Here is a 26118-nt window from a genome sequence, read left to right as displayed (position 1 = left end):
TGCGACCCCCTGCAGCACCCAGGCCCTTTCTCCAGCGTGTCTACTCGCTTGGGGGCTGGTTCTGTCCTGCCTAATGATTTTTGGAGACAGGGCGCTGGAAATATTAATCTGAAATCAAGTTGGGTGGATCCAGACCCACAGCCTCACCCCTTCTTGCCACACTGGGGTTGGACTGAGGCTCAACAGTCATGCAAAGAACAGGAGGGATGGAACCTGAGCCAGATGGAGCTTCCCCACAGACCCCGTCCCACTGTCGGCGTTTTACACCCCAAATGCAGCCTGGCCTAGTGGCTGGAGCCCTGCTGTGGCACTCGGGATGCTAAGTCCTGCCCCGGGCCTGCTGGGTTACCTGGGGCAAGTCACTGTTCTCCCCGTGCCTCAGTTTCTCCACCTGTAGAAGGGAGATGATGACACAGGCCTGCTTTGGAGTGCGCTTGGAGATCTCTGGATGCAAAGAGCTGGGGGTGCTCTCAGTCTGGTGCCTATGGAGCCAAAGATTGGGTGGGCCAAGTGGGGTGGTTTCAATGTCACATGGGGCATATCGGCACTGGCTTAAAACTGGATGAAGCCGGCTGCTGCTGGTCTCGAACCAACGCAATCCTGCCCCCCAACACTGATTTCTCAGGGCCTACGGGAGATTTCCAACCTGGATTCATAGACTGAAAGGCCAGGAGGGACCGTTAGATCTTCTCGTCTGCCCTGCTGCGCAACAGGCCAGAGAACCTGACCCCTGCACTGAGCTCAAGCCCTTGTGTTTACCTAAAGCAGGGGTATCAGCCTTTCCAGACGACTGTTCCCCTCGCAGGAGTCTGATTTGTCTCACGTACCCCCAAGTTTCACCTCACTTAAAAATAACTTGCTCACCAAATCAGACATAAAAATACGAAATGTCACAGCTCACTGTTACTGAGAAACTGCTTCCTTTCGCATTTTGTCTGTATGAAATTTTAGTTTGCACTGACTTCGCTAGTGCTTTTTGTGTAGCCTGTTGTAAAACTAGGCAGCTATCTAGATGAGTTGATGTACCCCTTGGAAGACCTCAGCGTACCCCCAAGGATACACGGACCCCTGGTTGAGAACAACTGGTCTAAAGCATCTTCCAGAAGGGCAGCCATCTAGCCTGGAGATGAGAACCTAACCCTGCCCTTGGGGGTTTGTTCCAGCGGTTAATCCCCCCTCCCTGTTAAAAACTGGAGCCTTGTTTTTAATTAGAACGTGTCTGGCTTTCTGCTTCCAGCCATTCTTATGCTGCCTTCCTCGGCGTTACCGCCTTTACTTCAGCGTAGCCTAAGCCCATTCCTGACTAGCCTAAACGAAACCGAACTCCGCCTGGACTTCCAGGTGCGAACTGGTGTGCGATTGGGTGCAGACACCGCGCCTGTGAGACAGAGAAAAGAGCCTACTGAAGGGTTGATTTCCCCTCCTCCCCGTCTCACGGTGAATAGTTGAGAAGGGTTCTCCTCGGAATATTTCACTCGAGGAGTTTTATCACTTCAGATAAAACAGCCCCACAAAAGCCCTGGAGAGCATTCTCCTTCTGTTGCTTTTCCTTATCGGCTCGCTACAACGTTCCACCCAGGAGTTCAACTTTCTTTAATTCACTCCAAATTCTGGCGTGTGTGCCTGCATGTTTATAAACCTGCGCGCTTGGCTATTGCTTTTTCCCCTTTTAAATTTCCTTCTGCTGCCCCTTTCCTCCAATTATAAAACAAAAGCTGGGGCTGTGACTAATTGATACATTTGAATGTTGCAACAGAAGGGAAGAAAACCCCTCCTTCCCCCACATCTTGTGCAATCTCTCTCCTTGTAGTTAGGGGGTTTGTCATTTCTTTATAATAATTTTCCTTTCTTTAAAGTGGTGGACCAGATAAATGTGACGGATAATTTCTTTCCCTGCAGCCAAAAGAAAAAGGAGCAAAAAAATAAATCCCACAGACACTTTCTGGCCTTAATTCAATAGCTCCCCCCCGCCCCCCCTCCCCAAAGCATCCAGATTTGATTTAGAGTAGTTTGTGCAAACATGGATTTGCACCTGATTTTGCAAACTGGCTTAAAAAGTGATCCTTTATTTGTAAAAAACCCCCCAAACCCTCCCAGTTGTACGCAGCCTTGTAATCCAGAGTGATTGCTTTTCTGTGTGTAAGGCTTACTGCCAAAAAAAACCCCTGTTATTTACATGAGTGGCATGCAGATGCTTTGACAAGATTGGGGCCCTGTCATGCCAGGTGCTGCACAGACCCATGGTGAGAGACTGTCCCTGTCCCCAGGACATCACAGTCTATTTAGACAAAGAGCAGGAAGGGAAACAGAGGCATGGAGATGGACTTACCCAATGTCGGTGGCAGAGCCGCGAATAGAACCCAGGAGTCCTGACTCCCAACCTCCCCTGCTCTAACCCATCAGACTCCAATCCCCTCCCAGAGCCAGGGCTTGAACCCCATCTTTGGAGTCCCCTCAGACCACTGACTTCAGGGGGTTCTGCAGAGCTGGGACTGGAGTTAATTTAATGAATTCCAGCTGATGCCCCAGCGAGTGCCTGGCTCTGCCCTCATTCCCTGCAAAGGAGAGGGACTCAGCTCCTTTGATTCCCCAAGACTTTGGCAGAGTCACTTAAGGACCAATTTAGAGCTGTGCGACCATTTTTGCCCATGGGCATGGCACTGGCAGAGTGTGGGACCTGTCTGCTCCCATCCTGGTGGCTGAGGGGGCAGTAGGCATTGTGGGCAGGGCTGGGCAAATCATCCGAGGGTCCATCCTGTGGCTGCACCGATGGGAGAGTGGGGCTTGGGTATCTCATGCCCTGGGTGTTCCAGACGGCATGGGGGGCTCTTGCAGGGCAGGCTGGCTGGATTGATGGGTGATTGCAGGGAGCTGCACTGGAGGTGCATGGGCTGCACCCTCAGCTCTGGCACCTCGTGGCAGGGGTGCGGAGGACAACATGTAGGTAGAACCTGGCCCACCACCCAGTGTGGGAAGGGAGAATAGGCAACTGGAAAGGTATGAGGGAGATTTTGTTCCTGGGTTTGTCTGACACTGGTGGAGCAATGCAGTGAGGAGGAAGGGCACTGTAGGGGATGGGGCTATGACACTGGAATGGCAGCTGACACTGGAAGGGCACTGCAAGGGGCATCATGGTACTGGAATGACACTGCAAGAAGCCGCCTATTTCACTAGTGGGAACGTTCGTGAGGCTTTGGAACTGTCTCATCTGGAGGAGTATAATCTCCCTGGGATCTCTACTCTTACTGGAATATCGCTGCAGTGAAGATGCTACATCTGAAGGGGAGGTACATGGAGTGCTGGAAAGGCATTGCAGTGTGTGTGTGTGGGGGGGTATAATCCCCCATCATTGTAGTGGAACGGAGCTGCAGTGTGTGTGGGATTATAATCCCCTGGAGCATAGGAATTTTGTGTCACTTGAAGAGATAGGCCTGTCCCATGGGTGTATGCTGGGGGTGTGTGTGCGTGCAGTGGGGCAGAACAAAGCGGAAGGGGACTAGCAGAGACCCCAAGAATGGGTGAATACAAAGGATCACAGAGTATCTCCCTCCTCTGTCTGTCAGGGCTGAGCGTGGAGAAGCCAACATGGCCCCCTCAGATTCGCCTTGCCCAGTTAATGGGGGTGCAAATGCAGCGGCTCCTGCCCAGACCTGGGGTTAAAAGCGGCTGGTTAACATGGGTTTAAATCCCACCTTTGATCCTCGTGGGGTGGGTCCTTGGAGCTGTGACCCAAGGGGGTCAGAAGTCAGGATTTATTTTAAGGAATTCCCCCAAAAGCAACTTTTTAAGTCCTAGTCTGACCTCTGTAGAACCCAGGACTCCTCTCAGCCCACTAGACCCCACTTCCCTTCCCGAGCTGGGGATAGAACCCAGGCATTCTGACTCTTAGGTCTTTCTGCAATAACCCACTAGACCCCATTTCCCTCCCTGGAAGGTTTGGTGAAAAGGTATTCCCCACCCCCCCACACACTTTAACTTACTATCCTAGTGCTCAGTCGCGCACCGGGGGCTGCTGTGGCAAAGTAATGTTATCCTTCCTGGTAAGTGTTAGGGGTCAGGGCCTTAGACTGTGACCTCTTGGGAGCAGTGCATGTCTCTTTACTTCCTATAACATCTGTGTCAATTTACGGTGCTGTGTAAAGCCAGTGTGTTAAACAGCTCTCTGTAGAGGTGGCTGCATTTCAGCCCTGAGCAAGAGGTCCCTGTATAAACAGCCCCCATGCCCCACCACCCCAGACGTGGCTGCATCTCAGCGCTGGGTGGAGGACCCCTGTGTGGACAGGCGCCCTGCTGAACCCCAGAGGCAGCTGCATTTCAGCACCCAAATCCCAGTGTTGTTGGGAGCATGGAAGGCAACTGCAGCGGTGGTGAGACTGGATTGTGTCTGTGTGGAACAGAGGGGGAGGCCGAGTCGGGTGCTGTATTGGGGGCAGTTGTAGGGAGGAGTACAGGGGGGCCGTGTGCGTGTGCGGGGAATCCCCACTAATTCCATCTGCTGCCTGCAAGGGAGCAGTTGCTGGGCTCCGAGTGATTTCAAGGCGGTTAATTACACACGCTGCGTGGATGGAAGAGCTCCTGCTTGCTGCTCAGACACAGCTGACGCGCTGGCGTTTCTCCAGTAATGATTGCACGGGGCAGCTTGGCAATGGGGTGGGGAGCGGAGACTGGGCACACTCAGTGCCTAGCATGGGCCCACCCTGGGGGGACCAGGCATGCTCAGTGCCCAGGCTCTGTGGCTCCGCTCCTCTCCTGGGTCCTGTCAGGGTCACAGAGGAGGCCCAGCTGGTAAGCGAGCAGTGGTAAAGCATGCCCCTTCGTGTCACCCGCGGGTGCCCTTGCTATGCCCTCTCCGCCTCCCCCCTCAACCAGGGAAATTCACCACTCAAAAACTTGGTGACAGCAGCGAATGCAGAGTACCAGTGGTGCTTTCTCTGCCATCTCCCTGTCCCCGCTGGGACCTAAGGGCTGTGCAAAGAGGGCACCCTCACAGAGTGCCCTCGCCCTGACTCGCATACTGGTCGGGGGCTGAGCCCGCAGCCTATGCTGCCTCTTTGCGGCTCCAGACCAGGCACTTGGTCTTAAGCTCCATTTGCTCCTCCTTGCACTGGGACTTCCCTCTGCCCTAGTGCCTGCCTTTTGTGGCCCGAAGGACTCTCTTCCTGGCTCAGCCACGGCCTGCTGGGTGACCTGGGACGAGTCACGGCCCCGCTATGTGCCTCAGTTTCCCCCCGGTACAATGGGGATAATGAGGCTGACCTCCTTTGTAAAACACTTCAAGATCCAGGGATGAAAGGTCCAGAGCTCGGGCTGATGACACCGTCGTGGGGCCAGCGCACTGCGGGTGATAACACAGCACTGGGCAACGATGGGCACTGGGGACCAGCCTGGCTGCATCTCCTGCTGACCACTGCTCCGGGTTGGTACAGTGACACGGCCCGAGCTCTGGTGCTGTACAGAACTCACAGGCGGTCCCTGGCCCAAAGAGCCTGCAGTCTGAGGCCTGGCCTATGCTACAAACGTCTGTGGCACAAGCGGGATCTCCGACCGTCAAGCCTGTGCCAGCAAAGGCCCCTAGTGCAGAGGCAGCTAGGCTGGTAGAGCCAGGCTTTTACTGCTCCAGCTTGTTCCATGCAGGGGCTGGGGTACGCCACTGTGTGTTGGGCTAAGCTGGGTCCACGCTGGGAGGGCTTTGCTGGTACCATACCGGGGCGGCGCTCCCGGCATGGGGCTTCTGGGGTGGACCTGGCCTAAGTGTAAGCTCAGAGCCAACAGGTGGAGACAGTTGGACAGGGCAGTGTGATGCAACAGGCCTGGCCAGCACCGACAGGCTGTGATCTCTGCACGCTGGCAGCCTCACTGTGGTCAAGTCTTGTGTAGCCACCGCCGCTCAAGAGGCGGCTTTGTGGATGCCACGGGGAGCTCGGCCCCGGTGGGTGGGGCGGTGTGGCTGGAAGGCCTAGCGCAGGGAGGGGGAGGAGGGCGCGAAGCTGTTTGGGGCTGTGTCTGTACAGCCCCGGTGCAATAGGATCCTGGGCGATACCGCCATCAGGACGCACGGAATTGTGCTGGATGAGGGCAAGGTGTGTCCCAGTTCTGCAGGGGCAGAGTTAAGGCTGTTGTGCAGCGTGGGTGGCATAACTCCTAACCCTCCCATAACCCAGGAAGTGGGTCCAGCCGCCCTCCATGCCCAATGGGGACCCTGACCTCGGTCAGGTGTGTGTATAGCTGTGCAGTGCCCAGAATGACGGGGGCCACAATCTCAGTTGAGGGGGTCTGTGCAGTCCCTGGCATGATGGGGGCCCCGATAGCAGTCACAGGAGCTTGTGTGGTGCCTGGTCTGACAGGGACCGTGATCTTGGTCAGGACTGTGCAGTGCCTGAATCTTGATCAGCGTCTGTGCAGCACCTGGCACAACGGAGGCCCGATCTTGGTTGGGGTCCATGCAGAACTTGGTGGGATGGGCCCCCAATTCCTGCTGTGGCTTGTAGGCGCTACCATCAAGCGGGAAGCAGTTAAGCCATGCCTTCCTTTCCTCGCCCTGGGGGCTGATCTGGGCTGATCTCATTACCCTGAAGGCCCGCCTGTCTGATCTGCAATTGCTGCGGGAACTCAGGGCTGGATTTAAAGGCCTTTTGTTAAGAATGTATGTACTCCACCCTGATACCCTCCGCTCTGCTCCCGTACGTCTGCGCTAACCAGTGATATTTTATTTATTCCTGATCCCAGCAGGACAAGCTAAACCCTAATCTGAGCTGACTGCTGCTGAATTATTGAGAGAGCATCGTGTGTGTAAATATAAAAACAGGCGTCTTTCCCCTTCCATGCCCAGGAGCTGGCCGGACAGCGCGGGGTGTGTGTTGGGGGACGCCTTGCTTTGGGCCTTTTATAAGGGCTTAAGAGAAGAAGAATTGGTTTAAAGGCAGCATGGCACAGCAGGGCGGCAGGGGAGTAGGGTGCAGGACTCCTGGGTTCTATTCCTGGCTCAAGTCCTTTTTCCCCCTCCCCAGCTTTGTCCATTCAGACTGGGAGCTCTTGGGGCAGGGACTCTCTCTCACTGTGTGTCTGTGCTGCGCCTCGCATGGTGAAGGTCCCATCTCAGTCATTCGGGGTCTGTGTAGTGCCCAATGGGGGCCCTGATCCTGACTGGTGTGGGGGCCTGTACAGTGTGAGAGAGAGTCCCAGTTTCAGTTGGAGGGTCTGTGGGCACCTGCTTGTGTTACAATCTCAGTCGGGAGGGGTCAGTCTCTATAGTACAAGGGGGCCCCCAGTCTGAGGTAGAGGGGTCCGTATGGGGGGTGATCTTGGTTGGGGGGGTCAGGGTCTGTGCTGAGAGGGGGAAGGGGTGTGTGCTGGGATCGGGGGGTGATCTCGGTCGGTAGGGGGAAGGGGTCTGTGCTGGGTCTGGGGGGAAGGGGTCTGTGCTGGGATCGGGGTGGGGAGGCCGATCTCGGTCGGTGGGGGGAAGGGGTCTACGCTGGGGGAGGGCTGATCTTGGTTGATGGGGCCCTGATCCCTGTCAGTGGGGGGAAGGGGTCTGTGCTGGGATGGCGGAGGGGGGGCCCCCTTATCTCAGTCAGGGGTGGGAAGGGGTCTGTGCTGGGGGAGGGCTGATCTTGGTCAGTCGGGGGAAGGGGTCAGTGCTGGGACCGGAGGGGGGGGCGCGATCTCGGTCGGTCGGGGGAAGGGGTCAGTGCTGGGACCAGGAGGGCTCCGATCTTGGTCAGGGATGTGTGTGTGGGGGTCTGATCTCGGTTGGGAGGGAAGGGGTCTGTGCTGGGACCAGGAGGGCTCCGATCTTGGTTGGGGATGTGTCTCATGGGTGGGGCGAGGGCAGGGAATGGGTCAGGGTCAGTTCTGAGGCCATGGGGTGGGCCAGTCTCAGTCGGTGGGGGGAAGGGGTCTGTGCGGGGGGGGCGGTCTTGGTCGGGGGGGGAAAAGGGGTCTGTGCTGGGATGCGGGGGACGATCTCTCAGATTCTCTAGGTGCTCTTGTCACGCAGCTTGACTTCTGTGTGTGTCCCCGGGGGGGGGAGGGGCGGGGGACAATGGCAGGGGGAGGCCCCCCCGGACGGGGACACACACATGCGCACGCACACATAGCTCCCCCCACGCGGCTGAGTCAGTCCTAAACCCTGGGTCCCCCCAGGGAGGACTGGGAAGCGCCGTCTCTGTGGCTGACTCAGTCCTGCTGCTGAGATCCACAAATAGGAAGGTGGGAGGGCGGGAGGTGGAGTGGGGTGGGGGCGGTGTAACAGGGGATGGGAGTGCAGGGAGCTGCTGTGATGGGGGACTGGCGGGCCCTGTCCTGCTAGGGACCGACCAGGCTGAGACCAAGCAAACTTGTCTTATGGATGGGGCGAGGGCAGGGAATGGGTCAGGGTCAGTTCTGAGGCCATGGGAGATTGGCTGGGCAAGTCTCTCTTGGTGAACGCAGGGCAGTTGGGAGCAGAGGGCAGAGAGTGTGTGTGTGCATGTGTGCGTGTGCGTGTGCTTGCACGGGAAGGTAGCCCAGCAACACCCCATGTTGGTTCTGGGCCCAGCATGGCCAGGCTCGTGGTAAAGTGATTTTGCGGGGTGGCACAGTTCCTCGTTCCCTGAAATGGGGTCTGGTGCCTCTCAGTTGCATCCAGACCTGACTGCTCCGTGTTTGCCCACCAAATAGGCTGTACCCCGGCGGAAAGGGGGTGTGACTCTCCCCATACCCCCATGCTCAGGCACAGGAATGAGATGGGAGGGTGAGCCAACCCCCCTTACTTCCCCTTTTCCTTCTGTCTCCCCCCCACCTCACTCTCCCCGCGTGGGGGCTGTGCCTGGGAGGGGCTAGAACCATGGATCAACTGGGGTGTGAGCGGAGGGCAGGTGCCAGGGAGGGAGGGAGCTGGGGGCGGGAGGGCCCATTGCCTGGTTATACACGGGTGCAGGAGGTTGTGAGTCCCAGTCTGGAGGGGTCCAAAGTAGGGGGCTCTTAACTGGGGGGAGCAGATTGGAAGGTGGGGGAGCACTAGGGAGCGGTGGGGGTGGGAAATAGCTGAGATGGGGTATTTGATCTGGCAGGGAAATGCTGTATCCTAGGGACCCCGGGCAAGGATGGACTTTTCACAGCCAATCCTTTAATCTCCTGAATTATTGTGACACTTATCAGATTTCCTGGGGTGGAAGGGGAGAGGGCTCTAGTGAGTAAGAGTGGGGTTGGGGGAGGGACTGGGAGGCAGGACTCCTGGGTTCTATTCCGAGGTCTGCCATGTACTCGCAAGAGCCTCCATAAAATGCAGCCATCTCTGGGGTGTGACTCAGCAGGTTTCTAACAGCCACGTTGTGTGGAGGAATTTTAAGGGCCTGTCAGGGGAGAGTGCCCCGTCCTGAGCCCCTGACACCACTCCCTGCAGCACAGCGCCCCCTAATGCCACGCTGGGTCAGCACTGATTGCGAGGGGAGAGCGCTCCCTACTGATGCCCCCTACTCTGCAGCACAGTGCCCCCTAGTGCCGGGCTGGCACATTGGGGCCAGCACTGACTGCTGGGGAGAACACTAGCTCTTCCCCCTTGCCCTTGGTGCGGTGGCCCGTGCATGCTGCGTAGGCTGGTGTCTTGGGCTGTGATGGGAGCGATGACAGCTGCTGATTGATCGGCCAGGGCTGCTCCCCCCCCCGCTGTGCCCGCTCCCCCAAGGGACTGCACTGATTAGTATTTATATTTTCTGCCTTTGCTGCAAGCTCTGTCTGTGAGAGTCAAAAGCAGTCACCTCCCTGCTTGGAAACCAGCTCTGGGAAGGGAGTGGGGTCTACTGGTTAGAGCATGGAGGGGTCAGGACTCCTGGATTCTACTCCTGGTGCAGGGCTCTGCCTGCTAGAAGTCACCCCAAGGTTGAAGAGCCGCTGGATCCCCCCTCCCCCAGGTGCCAGTCTGGCACCACATGCCCTGGCTGTGCTGCTAATTCTGGTGCTGCATGGCAGGATCAATTCAAGCTGCCGACCTCAAGCTCCCTGGCTTCCGTTCCCCACCCTGGCTGCGCCATGGGCCTAGGCTTTGCCCAGAACTCTGAGGAGTGGGGTGGGGTACCTCAGTGCCTACTCACACTTGGATAACCATACAGCCCCCCTCTGTGGGCACATACCAGTTCTCAGTTTTGACTCCCCCGAGGGGCAGTGGCTTTGAACCTGGGTGGCTGGGCTCATGGCCAGATGCAACCCACAGGGGTGCCAGACTGTTTAATGCCTTCTCTGCATAGATGGGGTGAAATTCACCCCCAGTATTGGGGCAGCCCAAGGCCCATGCACCCCACCAACATCCCCTAGGACACAGGAGTCCTGACTCTCCGCTCTGCCCCTGCTCTATCCCACTAGATCCCACTCCCCACCCAGAGCCAGCCAGGGATAGAACCCAGGAGTCCTGGCTCCAACCCCACCCCAACCCATCCCATCCCACTTGACCCCACCTGCATCCCAGAGCCAGGGATAGAACCCAGTTTCCTAGGCCCTAAGTAAAGAACAGAAGTGGGAGCCAGGACTCCTGGGTTCTGTCCCCAGCTCTGGGTGGGAAGTGGGGTCTAGCGGGTTGGAGCCAGGGGGCTGGGAGCCAGGACTCCAGGTGATTATATTTTCATGCATCGCCATTGTGGGGTGCTTGTGCTGCCAAGTTAAGGATTTGGATTTCGGAGTCACCCAGGCTCAGAGTCTAGTTGGGGGTGCGGCTGAGGGAGGCAATTCTGTTATTGACATAATTTTAACTAACCTCAAATTATGTTTAACAGCACAAACTCAGTATCTGACGCTGCCCCCTCCACTGCCTCTTCCAGCCCCCCTGATGCTGCATCCTCCAAAGCTGTCTAATCCCCCCCCCACTCCTGCCCCCCTTTCACAGTGGTCAGTGTCTTTTTTGAGAGAGAAGGTGGTTAAACCCCTCAGCTGGAACTGCGAGGACATGGAATTGATGATGCCCTAGAGGGGAAAGACCCCCTATCTCCCACCCCCTGAGCCAGCCTATCTCCCTGGGGCCAGATCAGAGCTGGCTCCCCCTTGGAGGGAAAGGCCCCGTGTCCCACTCCCGCATTTCTTTCCCAGGCCGCAGGGATCCCCGTGTTGCCGTTAGGTGTCCCGCTTGCCTCGTATTCACAGACAGTGGAGCCCGTGCTCCTCTGTTGAGTCAGGGCACGCGGGTGTGAAAGCAACAGCTTGGTGCTTAAATATGAAACAGGCAGCTGGGAACTCCAGCACCCTCGCCCGTCTCTCACCATGGGGCCTGTTACGCACAGAGCAGGCGGATTCAGAAATGCATGTTGTTGTATGGTTGTGCCAAGCGGTCCAGGGCACTGCACTGATTCCCCCCTCTGCCTGCAATGGAGATTAGAGCCCCTAATCTCCATTGCCTGGACCCCAAGTGAGATCGTGGCCCTGTCAGGCTGGGCGCTGCACGGACTTTGACTGAGATCGGCCCGGGCGCTGCACAGGCCCTGACCCAGAGCGGGGCCCCCGTGTGGCTGGGTGCTGCATGGACCCTGACTGAGATTGCCCTGGGCGCTGCATGGTCTGACATGGAGCAGGGGATACCGGGGCTAGATGGGCCCTTGGCAGAGGCCTCAGGGGTTCTGAGCTCTCCCTGGAGTCGATCTGTCCAACACTCCCCCCACCCGGGTCTCCTCCTCTGCTTGACCTTCAAGGTGCCCTGCAGTGGCAGCGCTGAGCACCGATCGATGCCTGCCCTGGCTGTGCTTGGGATTAGTGAGACACTGCTTGCTGGGACCGTGGGGCTTTAGCGCCCCTAGGTTACGATCCCTCCCTCTTTACTGCCCCCTTGCTCCCACCCAGCCATCCCCTCCCCTCTTTGCTCCCTTCCCACCCTGGGCTCTGGCCTTGTTAGCTGTAGAAAATAAATTAAGAATGTCAGCACTTCTGGAGGGCCCAGAAATTTCACCTTGAGCCGGGAGTCCTGGCTCCCTATCCCCCTTCTCTAACTGGGCTACTCGCTCCCTTTTTAGAACTGGGGAAAGAACCCAGGAATCCTCTAGTAAAGTGGTCATCATGGGGTTAACTGGGTCATTCCCGACTGCCCTGGTTGGGAGCCAGGCTCCACTCCTCCTATGCTTCCTGTTTAGCTTGTGAGTGTTTCCACCCCATCCTGGTGTTTAGCTGAATAAAGCAACGCCATTATTCCCAGCCTGCAGTGCTGTAAGTAGAGTGCGGGTCTTGCGCACTGAGCCATCTCTTCACAAGTCCTGATTCCCAGTCCCCCCAACCCTCTCTCCTCCAAGAGCCAGGAGAGAACCCAGGAGTCCTGACTCCCAGCCCCCTGCTCTAACTACTGTACCCCACTGCCCTCCTAACTGGATTACTTGAGAGCATCTGGCCAAAGCAAGACCCAGCAGACCATGTTGTTTGCCCAGTTGTTGAACTAGGAGGGGGAGGCCCTGGAAGCTGGTGTTGGGGACTGGCAGTTTGGGTTTGAGGTTAGGGCTGGGGGCTTGTGTGTGGGTGGGGGAAAGGCCCGAAGGGGGAACTGTATGTGTGGGGAGGATGGGATGTGGAGGGGGGAGGCCGGACAGAGGACTGGGGTGTGTGATGAGGGGGATGCGGGGCGGGGGGGCTGGAGGGGAGGCCTAGCAGGGGATTGGAGTTGGGGGGGGGGATAGGCCCAGCAGGGGATCGGGGTGTCTGAGGGGGGAGGCCTGGCATGGGGTTGGGGTATATGTAGAGTGATGGGATTACAGGGAGGCCTGGCAGGGTGCATGAGTGGGGGATGGGACTGGGGGGGAGGTCTGGCAGAGGATCGGGGTGTGTGAAAGGAGGGATGGGGGGAGGTCCAGTGGGGGTAAGAGTGTGTGGGCAAGTGATGGGGGGAGGTCCGGCAGGGGGTGGAGTGTGTATGGGGGAGGAGGAGGAGGTGGGGAGAGGCCCAGTGGGGGTCGGGGTGTGTGTGCGTGTGTGTGAGAGAGAGAGAGAGAGGGAGGGATGGGGTGCTGGGCAGGGTCGGGGGGTTTGGAGGGGATGCGGTGGGAGGAGCCCTGGGTTCTGGCTGGGGGTGCGATGGAAGCAGAGGGATTTGGGGGGGCAGCATGTCCAGGCACGGTGCTCGCCTGGGTCGGGGCAGTGTGTGGCTGGCAGCACTCGGCGATCTGGGGGGAGGGACGCCTCTTCACACTGTCTGAGCAGCCTGCCCGCCTGCCCTAATGCAAGGAGACACCCTTGGGCCAGAGGCAGTAGACTGAAGCGACTCTGAAGACAGGGGATGCTGGACTCCTGGGTTCCTGTCTTTCTCCCCCATTGGAGGTGGCTCCCCCAGGGCCAAGAGCTCCTCCCGAAGCAGGTTCTCTGGACACTGCTCCCTCACCCCTCCTCCCCTGATTGCAGCCCCGCAGGCCTCAGGTGTAGCTATTTTAAAATTATTTCTTTGCCCTGCACAGGACTCCTGGGTTCCATTCCGAGTTCTGGGAGGAGAGTGGGGGCCAGGGGGTTCGAGCAGGGAATGAGATGCTCTAGGCTAGGGATGGCCCTGTGCTCTGTGCCCCTCAGTGTAGGTTCTTGCCCCTATTGTGGAAGCCAGTGGAGTTTATGGTATTGGGCTGGCATGACGGCAGCTTTTATTAAGAGCTGCCTGGTAAATGTGTAGTGTGAAGGCCACTTGCTGCGTTGCCTGTTCTCTGTTAACCCCCTTCCAGAAAAGCTAGGAGGGCAGGGTAAATAAATTGGCCCAGGTACTAGTAGGCTGGATAGTCCCTGTGTTAGCTACCCCGAAGCACCTATACCATGTTGTTGGGGGGTTGGGGGAGAAGGGGTAACTGAGGCACAGGGAAGGGAAAGGAAGTGGATGAGCCAGGGATAGAACCTAGGAGTCCTGACTCCCAGCCCCCTGCTCTAACCACTAGCCTGCACCGCCCTCCCAGAGCAGAGAATGGATCCCAGGAGTCCTGATGCTGTTTCTTCCCCCTTCGCACTGGTGTTACCTGTGTGCGTGTGCCATGGATAGCATGGTACATGATGGATTCTGCCCGTGTGTACCCTGCTGCGAGGGATTTGTCCCGGTGAGGCACGCGTGTCCTTGGGGGGGTGTGTGTGTGTGTGCAACTGGATGTGATGGGGGGGGCTGCTGTTTTTGTGCAGTCATGTGCTTGCACAAGGTCCTGGCTGTGTTGCATGTGTCCGTCCTTGCACAGGATGATGGGGCTGCAGGGGGAGGGAGGGGTGGGCTCACATGAGGCTCTGGCCATGTGCACATGCGTGTGAGTGCGTGTCCTTGCATAGGTGATGTGGCTGTGGGAGCATATCTGTGTGTGGAGTCTCAGCAGGCTCATGTGTGAGTGCACATAGCCAGTGTCCTTGCAGGAGGCGATGTGGCTGCATGTGCACGTACCTTTGCACACTCCCATGACACTTCTTGAGCCCATGCATGTGTGCTTGCACAAGACTGGCCCTGCTCACAGTTGCTTGTGCTCTGAAGGTGCATGCCTCCTTGCACGCCATGCTGAGTGGCTGGCAGCCCCTGTTGCAGGATGCTGCCCTGCAACCTGGCTGAGAAACAAGGATGGGGGGAGGGTGAGAGATCCCTGCCTGTGGGATCCAAAGGACGTTGCGTCCCCTGAACTCCCCGTGCTGGCCTGGCTGCCCAGCACAAAGCCCGGCTGGCAGAGCCTGCGGGGCTGGCAGAGTAGAGCGCATGAGCATGGGGCCCATCGTACTTGTCTGCACACGCTTGGCAACACGCTTAATCTGAAGCGACACCCCGGGGCTGCCGTACCATGCTGGAACTGTGATACTGAGGATGGGAGGCGGGCAGGGACTCATGCCTCTCCGAGCAGATCCATGAGGATGGGAACTGGTGTGGCAGAGTGGCTCAGGGGCCCAATCTTGGACTCCTAGGATCCCTGCAAGGGACAGCACACACCCCTCTACACTCACTACAGTGCTGCTCACCTGTGGAACTTCCTGCTACGTGATTTTGTCACAACCATTCTCGGGATCTTGGCACCTCAAGGTCAAAGCACAGTACCTGAAGGATGGATTGCAGGGGGTAGTGTGCTGGACTAGGAGCTAGGACTCCTAGGTTCTACCCCTGGATCTGCCGCTGAGCTTGGGCAAGTCCCTTTACCTCTTGGAGCCACTGTTTCTCCTCCCCTCTTTTGTCTATTTAGACTGTGAGCTCTTTGGGGTGGGGACTGTTTCTCAATGTATGTCTACCCTGGTGCGGCGGGGCCCCAGTCTCAATCCGTGCACCACATGGCATGTCTGGGCTCTGATCTCAGCTGACTCCAGAGCAAATAATAATATGTCAACTCTTCTTAGCATTTACCTGCCCCAGATTTAAGTGGTGGCTGTTCCTGGCTCAGTGGTGTAATTCTACTTTTTGTGCTGAGCTTAGACACCCAGGTTGCAATGTTCCAGAGAGGAAGAATGAGAATTGTTTGATCATTTTCTTGTAGCAGGGAGTTCCTCAGGTGAACAATGCAGCACTGAGAGCTTGTTAGACCAGGGCTGGTGGGGGTTTCACCCAAAGTTCATTGGATATTGCTGCTGGCACCAATCTTGTTTTGCATCTGTGTGCAGGGTGGGGTGTTTAGGGGAGAGCACCCTTGATTTGATGTGCTTTAAACTTAATCAAGACCAGACTGTTCTTGACCCTGATCTGGGGTCAGGAATATATTCCAATCCAAGCTTCATGGCATGAATCCTAGTTATGTTTCTCACAGTTCCGCAGAAGAGTTGCGTGAAAGGAGGCCTTTGTGGTTAGGGCACTGGGACTCAGGACTCCTGGGTTCAGTTCCCAGATGTGCCACAGATTCCTCCCTGAACCCAAGAGTCCTGACTCCCCCTCCCCAGTTCTAACCCACTGGACCCCACTCCACTCCCAGAGCTGGGAATAGAACCCAGGCATCCTGATTCCCAGCCCCCCTCGCTCTAACCCAGTAAACTCCACTCCCCTCCCAGAGGTGAAGATAGAACTGAGACCTCCTGTCCCTCCCCGCAATTCACAGTGTAAAACCAGCCCCCATGTTCATTCTTCCCCATCTCCTGTTTGTGACTGCATTGCTGCATGGTGAGCCCGCCACCCCCTTTGGCTTCATCCCCTTCCAGCTCCCTGTATCTCCCCCCGCCCCACAGAACACCACCTGGCTGGTGGGAATGTGACCCCATCAGGCAGCAGGAATCAATAGTTAATTAATTTCCTTCTCTAAAAAAGACAAGGGGGGTGGGGATGGTAAGGGAGGGTTGGAGGGGGTTGGGAGTAGAGGTGGGTGGGGATAGTAAGGGGGAACAGAGGGGTGGGGGATTGTAGGGGAGGAGGGGGAGGGAGGGAGGTAAGATGATAAGGGGGAGGGGGTGCAAGGGTAGGGAAAGATGGGAGTTGAGGGGATGAGTTGGGGGAGTGAGAAGCCTGGGGAGGAGGTTCAAGTCAATCCAACTCTCCGGTACAGTCTCATCCCTTGGTGCAGTCTGCTGGGATTTGGCGGGGGCAGGAAAAGCTACCCCCACACCCGAGCAACCCACAGGGGATGATGGTGCTGAGGAGGGAGAATCGTGGGGCTCAGAGCCCAGCCCCCCAGCACACTGCTCAGGCGTCAATCAGTGCCTCCCCTCGCACAGGTGCAGCATTTAATGTGATTGGCTAATTATGCAGTGCATGCTAATGGCCCCCATTACCCAATGAGGGGCACAGACGAGGCACAGTTATAAATAACCTGCCATACCTCATTTGCATGATGCCATATCCCCGGTGCCGTGTTACTGTGGAAACCGCCCCTTCCCCCACCCCATTTACATTTGTTCTTTTAATAGATTTTTGGGGTGATGGGGTGTTAATGAGCGTTGATTGCCATGGTCGCTGGTAGGGGCAACAGGTTCGACCAATGGGCTCACCCACCCCAGTATCTCCCCTCCCCGTGCCGCCTTGCATCAGACCCATGGGCCCATCCAGCCTGGTATTCCCTGCCCCACTCTCAGATCAGACCCATGGGCCCATCCAGTCCCTGCTGCCCCCAATCATACCTACTCTCTGTTCCCCTCTGCCCCACCCCCTCCTCTTTCTGCTCCCTTTCCGCATGCCCCCCTCTGCCTATAGTATGCCAGTGGTGGGTGGGTTGTAAATAATGCCTGAGTGGCAGTGCAGTGATGAGATGCAGATTGTCGCAGGGGAAGGCCATAAATGGCATATGGCCCAAGGGGAGGGGTGGGGAATGGTCTGTGCAAATAATGGGGCGGGCTGGGATTGTCCCTGTGCAAATAAGCCAATGTATGTGGGAGGGCTGGCAAGAGCCACCCTAGTCCCCTGGAGGTTGGCATTGAGGGCAGCTGCTCTGGTCACCTACCCCTGGAATGACCGGGGGCTCGGGTCCTGTGCAAAGAACACAGGGTGTGTGGCTGAGAGAGCAGTCAGCAGTGGGCCTTCAGCAGGGTTGCTTGGGGGGCAGATGTCAGGACAAGTCCAAAGGCTCTTTACCCCTCCCTGGTCTGGTGTTGGAGGGAGGGTGGAGGAGCAAGGAGTAGACTGAGCGGAGGAGGGAGCAGCATCTGTCCCTATGACAATGGTATGGCCTGCTCTGCCCCTCCCGCCATCCTCCCTGTGAGAATAATATGACCTGCTCCCTCCTCCTCCCCCCATCCTCATTGTGAGAATGGTACAGCCTGCTCCCACCTCTCTCTCCCCCCCTCCCTGTGGGAATGGTATGGCCTGCTCCCACCTTAACTGCTCCCTGCTTCCCACCCAGCCTTGCTGTGAGAATAGTGTGACCTGCTCCCTCCTCTCCCCCATCCTTGCTGTGAGAATGGTACGGGCTGCTCCCACCTCTCCCCTCCCTTCACTGTGAGAATGGTATGGCTTGCTCCCTCTTCTCCTCCTCATCCTTGCTGTGAGAATGGTATGGCTTGCTCCCTCTTCTCCTCATCCTTGCTGTGAGAATGGTATGGTCTGCTCCTGCCTCTCTCTCTCTCCATCCTCATTGTGAGACTGGTATGGCCTGCCCCCTTTTCTCCCCCACTTCTCACTGTAAGAATGGTATGGCTTGCTCCCACCTCTCCACCCTTCTCTCTGTGAGAATGGTATGGCCTGCTCCCACCTCTCCCCTCCCTTCACTGTGAGAATGGTATAGCCTGCTCCCGCCTCTTCACCTTCCTCCTCACTGTGAGAATGGTACAGCCTACTCCTGCCTCTCTCCCTGCCCGTCCTTGCTGTGAGAACAGTATGACCTGCTCCCTCCTTCCCACCCATTCTTGCTGTGAGAATATGACCTGCTCCCTCCTTTCCCCCATCCTCGCTGTGAGACTGGTATGGCCTGCTTCTGCCTCTCCCCCCCATCCTTGTTGTGAAAATGGTACGGCCTGCTCCGCCTCTTCACCCCCCTCCTCACTGTGAGAATGGTATGGACTACTTCCACCTCTCTCTCTCTCCCCCCTCCCCGTCCTTGCTGTGAGAATGGTGTGGTCTGCTCCCGCCTCTCTCTCTCTGTGAGAATGGTAAGGCTTGGTCCCTCCTTTCCACCTGTCTTCCCTGTGAGAATAGTATGACCTGCTCCCCCTCCCTGTGAGAATGGTACAGCCTGCTCCCACTCCCCTCACTGTGAGAATGGTTTGGCCTGCTTCCTCTTCCTTCTCCCCTACCCAAAATCCTGTTGCCTGGGGGCTGGGATGCTACTTGGCCTCCTGTAACAGCTCTGATTGGCCACCCTCCCACAGGAGGTGGGGAAAGTGGGGAAGAGCAACCAATCAGAGGAGGTCCTGGGCTGGAACTACTATGAGAAGGGGAATTTCCTGGGAGAGTAGCCAGCCTAGGTTTGGGGAGGGGTGTTCCCCGAACGCCTGGGTTCAGCCCTTGGCTCTGAGAGGGCAGGGTCTAGTGTGTCAGAGCGGGCTGCGTTGTTTTAACCCTTCGGTGTACATGGCCCGGCCTCACACGTCTCCTCTCTCTCCTCGCAGCTCCGACCTCCTGCGACGCCGGAGCCGGGCCGAGCACCCCGTGTGGGCGCGGCTGGCTCTGCACCCCACTGGAGGAGGATGCTGTAACTTGCTGGAGCCGGACCTGGAGCCTGTGATTGGTGGAGGCTGGGTGGGGGGAGGGGGTTGACTTGGCCGGGGCCTGGATTTGTTCTCTCTGACTTCTGGATATTTGGATCCTGGCGTCCCATCTCCCCTTGTCACTGAGTGGCAGTGAAAGCCCCCCACCCTCCAACTGAGTGGAGTCCCCCTGTCATCTCCACCTGCTCCCCGGCCTCCGAGGAAGCCACCGCACCCCAACCCTGCCTGCCCCTCCCTCCCCCCATCCAGCCGCCCGCCCGCCCCCCCCATGAGGATCTGAGGCTGTGGCAGTGCGGGGGCAGTGCCCAGCATTTGCCTTGGGGGGGGGGCAGGGACAGATGAGACTGGGTGCCATGGCCAGACTGCTGCCCTTGGTGCTGCTGATGGGTGCCCTGCTGGGCCCTGGGGCGGGCGGGGCGGCACTGGAGTTCGGTGGCGCCACAGGGCAGTGGGCCCGCTATGCCCGCTGGGATGCCAGCTCTTTGGGGGAGCTGAGCTTTAGCTTGAAGACAAACGTCTCACGGGCGCTGGTGCTTTACCTGGACGACGGGGGGAACTGTGACTTCTTGGAGCTCATGATTGCCGAGGGGCGCCTGCGCCTGCGTTTCACCATCTCCTGTGCCGAGCCTGCCAAGCTGCACCTGGAGACGCCCGTGGATGACGACCGCTGGCACATGGTGCTCCTGACCCGCAACTACCGGGAGACCATGCTGGTGGTGGATGGCGAGGCCAAGGTGGCAGAGGTCAAGTCCAAGCGGAGGGACATGGCGGTGGAGAGCGACCTCTTTGTGGGGGGGATCCCGCCTGACGTGCGCCTCTCGGCCCTCACCCTGAGCACCGTCAAGTATGAGGTGCCCTTCAAGGGGCTGGTGGCCAACCTCAAGGTGGGTGACACACCGCCGGCCCTGCTGGGCAGCCAGGGCATCCGCAGCGACACGGAGTACCTGTGCACCAAGCAAAACCCCTGCGCCCATGGTGGGCTCTGCAGCGTGCTGAACGGGGAGGTGCAGTGCGACTGCAGTATGACCGGCTTCCAGGGCAAGTTCTGCAGCGAAGGTGAGACCCTAGGGGGCAGGAGGGGAGGGCGAGGGGCTGGAGCAGGGGTGTGGCCCAGACAGCTCACTGTCTCTCCCCAGAGTGAGGGCATTGCCCTAGGGACAGGCTGGGCAGCAGCAGAGAGAGCTCAACCCCCCCATACCCTCACAGCGTGCTCTCCCCTTTCCCCAGAGTGGTGCCGGGAGAGAGGGGCTTGGACTTGTCAGTTCTGTCAGCCCTTGGCCTCTGCTTTGTGCCACCGGGAGCCTGGCTGAGCTGTCACAGCCGTGGTGCCTGACTGGCCGGGGTGGGCTCTCTGCAATCCGGGAGAGTGTTTGCGGTGTCAGCTATCCAGGTTTGAGGTGTTGGCCCCTTGCCCATGCTGTGGGATCTGGACCCAGATTTGGGCCTGGCCCCATCTCTTCTTTGGCAGCTTCTAGCCTGGGATTTGTAGGAGGGGACAGGGATGGACAGGCTGCAGGCTGGAGCCTTTGGGGCTGTCGCTTTGTGGGGATCTTATTTCTTTTATTATTGGGGTGTGTTTGTGGGTGTTGCTGTTGTAAGGCTCGACAGCCAACACACAAGGTTAGAGCACAGGGCTGGGAGCCAGGACTCCTGGGTTCTATGTCAGCTCTGGGAGGGTAGTGGGGTCCAGTGGTTATAGAGGCTGGGTTGCTGGAGTGGGGGAGTCTCTAGCTTAGGCTGGTGGTCGGGAACTGGGTTATACTGGCTTGAGGAGGACGCTTTACCAGCTTAGCCCAATGAAGTTTGGACCCTGGCCTACTGGGTGTCCTGGAGCAAGTCACTTCTCCCTCTGTGCCGCAGTTCCCTTATCTATAAAATGCAGGAAATAATCTGACCCTGTGTGTCTGGGCAGTGCCCGGCCTGACGGGGGCCCTGAGCTCAGTTGGGGGAAGAGGGTCAGTGCAGTGCCTGACCCGATGTGGCCCCTGAGCTCAGTTGGGGGAGGGGGTGGGGGTCAGTGCAGCGCCTGACCCGACGTGGCCCCTGAGCTCAGTTGGGGGAGGGGGTGGGGGTCAGTGCAGCGCCTGACCCGACGTGGCCCCTGAGCTCAATTTGGGGGAAGGGCGGGAGGTCAGTGCAGCGCCTGACCCGATGGGGCCCCTGAGCTCGGATCGGGGGGGTGGGTCAGTGCAGCACCTGACCCAACGGGGCCCCTGAGCTCGGTTCGGGGGGTGGGTCAGTGCAGCGCCTGACCCGACGGGGCCCCTGAGCTCGGTTAGGAGACTTTTGGTGCTATTGTGAGCTCTGGCAGTTTCACGGGTACCAGGCTGGCCTGTGTGTTGTCCATCTTCCTCGAAAGCCGAGTGAGTCAGACAGATCAGGACAAAAAAATTCATATTTTTGGGGGCGAAATTTTGAAAAAATCCTTTTATTGGCCATGCAATTTCCTGTGACTTCTTGTTAATGAAAACCCACCCGTCTTCCCCTCCAAAATCAGTTTTCAAATAAACGTTTTGGTCCCCAACTGATTTTTTCCTGCCGTATTTTCAGGTTTTCAACCAGAAATCAGAAAATTTTAAAGAGAAGAACATTCTTCCGAGAGGATTTCCCATTCCTTCAGTAAAATGTGTTATTTCAAAAAGAAAGTGTCAGTGAACACTTCCTGCCTGAGCCCTGAACTCAAGTCACGGTCGTGCTACGTGGCCAGTGAGTTTGAGTGGGTGGCTACTGTGTTTTTAAGTGGTCCAGCAGGATCCGCCTTGGGCCTAGCTTTGTGTCTCCTAGCACCTTGGCCAGCCATTGTCACCAGGGCTCAGTGACTGTGATGTGCTCAGCGGTTTTGCACAGGTGTACGGAGGGTGCTCATGCTCAGTGCTGCTCTGCCCTGGACAGTTTGTTTTCTCAGTATATGAAGGAAGGATGATTATCCCCTGTTTTACGGGTGGGGAAACTGAGGCACAGGGTGATGACCGGTAGGAATTGAACCCAGATGTCCCAAGTCCATCCTTCTTCCCTAAGCCCACGTGCCCCTGGAGGTTGCTGTGAATGTGTGAAATGGACCAGCATTCCCAAAGTCAGTATCTGCTTTGGGAATGCAGTGGCCAGTCGCTGTATAGAGCGGGGTGAACCGGTGCTCAACTGGCCCAGCCGGCAGCGCCTTTGGGGCGGGTGCATTCTAGTGGGGGAGCGAACAGGTGACCAAGGTCAAATGGCTGTGTTTGATGGGGACAGCAAATTGTGGCATCAGTGTTAATAGGCTGCTTGGGAACAAAGTACCCAACAGGGCTCTGCGCTGTGCTGGTGTGACGAAGTGGGACTATTCTTAATGTTTCCTCTGAATACTGTAGGGGTGCCTCAGTTTCCCCTATGCATTTCTTAAGTCTCTAGGTGGTGGGATCAGGGGGTGTAATTGTTGCAGAGCAAAGGGCCAGCGTACATAAATGGCCAACACTCTGCCTCCTGGCAACTGATGGCCTGGGTCCTTCCCCCCTGCAAGGTGATAGATAAAGTGTTGGAGAACAAAGGAATCAGGTGACCTCCAGGCCCAGGGAAAGGGACAAAGCCCAGAGGAGGAGGGGCTGGAGGGTGAGTCAGTTTGGGGCTGGCTGGGGACATGGAGTGAAGTGCAGACATGGTTGTCTGGCTCACTGCCCCCCAAAATGGACCCTGCTGAGGGGTCCTGTTCTCTGTACCTACAACCTCTGTTTTAGACCATGTTCCTGTTGTCTAATAAACTTCTGTTTTACTGGCTGGCTGAGAGTCACATCTGACTGCAAAGTTGGGGTGCAGGGCCCTCTGGCTTCCCCAAGAGCCCCGCCTGGGCGGACTTGCTGTGGGAAGCGCACGGAAGGGCAGAGGATGCTGAATGCTCCGAGGTCAGACCCAGGAAGGTGGAAGCTGTGTGAGCTTCTTGCCCTGAAGACAGTCTGCTCACAGAAAGGAGACTTCACCAGAGTCCTGACTGGCTTCGTAGGGAGCAATTTCAGAGCATCGCCCGGGGACTCCGTGACAGCTGGGCATGTTTGTACACACCTTCTCCCCACGCATGTGTGCTCTCCTTGTACCAGTTGGTAGAGACCCCCTTCTCTCTGACCGAGAGTGGGGTCCCTGTCACGCTGTGCAGGCATGCACTGACAGGCCACACCCCAAAGAGCTCACAGACGAAATAGACAAAAGGTGGTGATGGGGAAACTGAGGCACCGAAAGGGAAAATACTTGTCCCAGGTCGGGGCAGAGCTGGGGATAGAATCCAGGAGTCCTGACTCCCAGTCCAGTGCCCAGCCACTGCAATTTGCTGTCTCCCCAAAAATGGCAAAATAGGGTTTATGCTGGTGAGAGCAGAGATCATGGAGCTGGGGAGCATTTGGCTGGGGTGGAGTGCTGGAGGGATACAGAGTGAGGATGGGTCAGAGAAGGCAGACAGGAGCTTAGGAACAACCAGATTGGATAAGATCCATAGGCCCACCCAACATCGTCTTCCCCCACCCTCCCTGCCACCCCAAATCAGATCTAGGGCCCGCCCAGCCTGGTATCCCCCTACAACCACCTTCAATCGGACCTCGGGCCTGCCCAGCTTGGTATCACCCCACCTGTCAAGGCTGATTTGCCACTCTGGCACGCGGAGGGCAGAAGGTGGGGGCCTGCAAGGATTCTAAAAATTAATACTGGCCACTCCAGGCTGGTATTAAACTCCCAAGGTCACAGCTTCTCTCTGACCTGGGATGGGTAGATGCTGCCACCATCCAAGTGCAAAAAACCCCTTTGGACCCAGGAAGGCACACTTGGGAATTCCTCCCCAGGGGTTACCCTCATGCCCTTTCACCCCTCCTCGGGGAAGAGCTGAGAAAGAAAAACAAAGGAAATCAGCTGTTGCCACCAGCTAATTAAACAACATATGCACAACCCCCTTAGGACACGCACAACCCCAATCCCGTTCTTAAAAAAGGTAAATTTTATTAAAAACAAAAAGAAAGAAAATACATCTGGAACTTAGGTTATTGCCAGATTTAAAAAGAGCCAATATGATAATTAACCATCAAGAATGGTTTTCTTGAGGTCCAACTTAATGGTTACAAGCAAAATAAAAGCATTTGGGGTTAGCACAGAGGAGTCCACAAGCCAATAAGGAAAAAAAAAAAAAGATAAACCTAATCGTGTCTTCCTAGACATTCCCTGAGCTACTTACATATCTGGGGGTTTCAAATCAATAATCTGTAGGTATCATCTGATGGTTTTTCAGAGCTGGCTTAAAGCTTCCTACAGCATAGTTCAGCCCTGTTTCTGCTCTGCGTCTCCTCTCCCCGGAGAACGACAGACAGACAGACAAAGGGAAAGTTTTTTCCCAATTTTAAAAAGTTCTAGCCCTCCCATTGACTCTTTTGGTCAGGTGTCCACTCCCTTCCTTTTAACTATGGGCTTTTTTAACCCTTTACAGGTAAAGCGAGTAGAGAACAGCTACTAACAGGGATTTTATAGCTAACTGGCTGGTTGGGTGTCCATAAAAGGGAGCTACCCTACCCTCATTTATCACACCACCCTCCCTGCCATCCCAGATCAGACCCAGGGGCCCGTCCAGCGTGATATTCCCTTTCTCCCCCACTGCCACCCGGGGCCCATCCAACCTGGTCTCTGTCTGCAACAGTGACCAGTCGCAGTTGCTTCAGAGGAAGGAGCCAGAACCCCCCACCGATGGGATAACCTGTCCCCCAGGAAGGTCTCCCGGCCTCTCACGAGATCAGTTTAAAGCCTGAGGCAGTGCTAGGGTTTGCCCAGGATAACTGTGGCAGTGCCAGATCATGCCCTTCACCTTCATAGTTTGATCAGGACCAGCTCAGCATGTGCGTGTGTATGGATGAGAGTTCCACCAGGAATCCTGGGTTGGAATGGGGCCCCAGTGCCCCTGACACGGTCCAGCAGGACCTGCCTTGGGCCTGGCTTTGTGTCTCCCAGCACCTTGGCCAATGGTTGTCACCAGTGCTCCCCTGGCGGGGGGCACAGAGCCCGGCATGGAGGGAGAATTGGGTACCTGGCATGGGGGGAAGGGGAGACCTGGCATGGGGGGCACAGAGCCCCTGGCATGGGAGAGAGGGGTAGAGGTACATACAGCCCATGGCATGCGGGGGAGAATGGGGAGCCTTGTACTGGGGGGAAGTAGGGTTACAGAGCCTCTGGCATGGGAGGAGAATGGGGTACCTGGCATGGGGGACACGGGGTACCTGGCTTGAAGGAGGGGGAGTTGCAGGGAGTCCCTGTGATGGAGGGGCTGGGAGGGTGGCCCAGGGAGCTGTGGTGAGGCTGGAGGGAGGCAAGGAGCTGGGGTGGGCAATGTGCTGGGCCTACAGTCACTGTGAAGCCTGCGCCCTCTAGTGCTCTCTGGCTCCATAGGGTTTCCCTGTTGCCACCCACCAGGCGAGGGAGTTGCCGTGCTGTGTGTCTGACTATGAGTGGGGGTGGGGAGGGGGGAGGGGGGAGGCAGGGCAAAGGTGCAAGGAATCACAGCTCCCTAGGGGGCATCTGGGGATGTTAAACACCTAAAATCCTACAAGTGCCTCTTCATCTGCACAGTGATTCCAACAGTGCCAGAGTGACACTGCACAGAGAGACACGGGGGCCCAGTGGTTAGAGTAGGGCAGGGAGGCTGGGATTCAGGACTCCTGGGGTCTGTCCCAGCTCGGAGAGGGGAGTGGGGCCTTCTGGGTTAGAGAGTCAGGACTTCTGGGTTCCTTCTGTGACTGACCGACTGTGTGACCTTGGCCAAGTTTCCCGCTAGGTTAACTGGGGACTTGTGTGGGGTGAGATCAGGCTCTTTTTGGGGAAGCAATCCCATCCCAGCCATGCGGTGTTTGTTTAGCCAAAATGTGTGTGTTCATGGCCATGTCTGCTTGGCTGTGATCCTGGGCTGGGTAAGCTGTGTCTGTGAGTTGCCCCAGCTGGCAGAGGGGGAGCGCTCCCTGGCCAGTCACTAGCGGTCTGTGGTGGGGAGAGAGTGTGTATGTGTATGTATGCAAACACACACATTTACTCATGACACATCACCCCCCCCCATACACACTCTCAAAAACACACACAGATAGACAATACCCAGGCAAACTCTCACAGCATGTGTGCACACACAATGACACACTC

At 57.2% G+C, this 26118-nt stretch overlaps 1 protein-coding gene across 28 annotated transcripts in view; it reads left to right on the top strand.

Annotated features, from left to right (window-relative positions):
* NRXN2 (neurexin 2) overlaps positions 1–26118 on the top strand; it is a 274349-nt gene that overhangs the window by 2371 nt on the left and 245860 nt on the right. For all 28 annotated transcript variants that reach the window (XM_037904496.2, XM_037904495.2, XM_043551343.1 and 25 more), the window contains exon 2: positions 18895–20049. In XM_037904496.2, the coding sequence (XP_037760424.2) occupies positions 19332–20049 (718 nt within the window). In that variant the 5' untranslated portion in view covers positions 18895–19331. The remainder of the gene's footprint in view (positions 1–18894; positions 20050–26118) is intronic.

This window comes from Chelonia mydas, chromosome 7 (assembly GCF_015237465.2).
Source record: "Chelonia mydas isolate rCheMyd1 chromosome 7, rCheMyd1.pri.v2, whole genome shotgun sequence".
Lineage (NCBI taxonomy): Eukaryota > Metazoa > Chordata > Testudines > Cheloniidae > Chelonia > Chelonia mydas.
The sequence above is the reverse complement of the archived record's forward strand: the minus strand, read 5'-3'. Positions and strand labels throughout refer to the sequence as shown.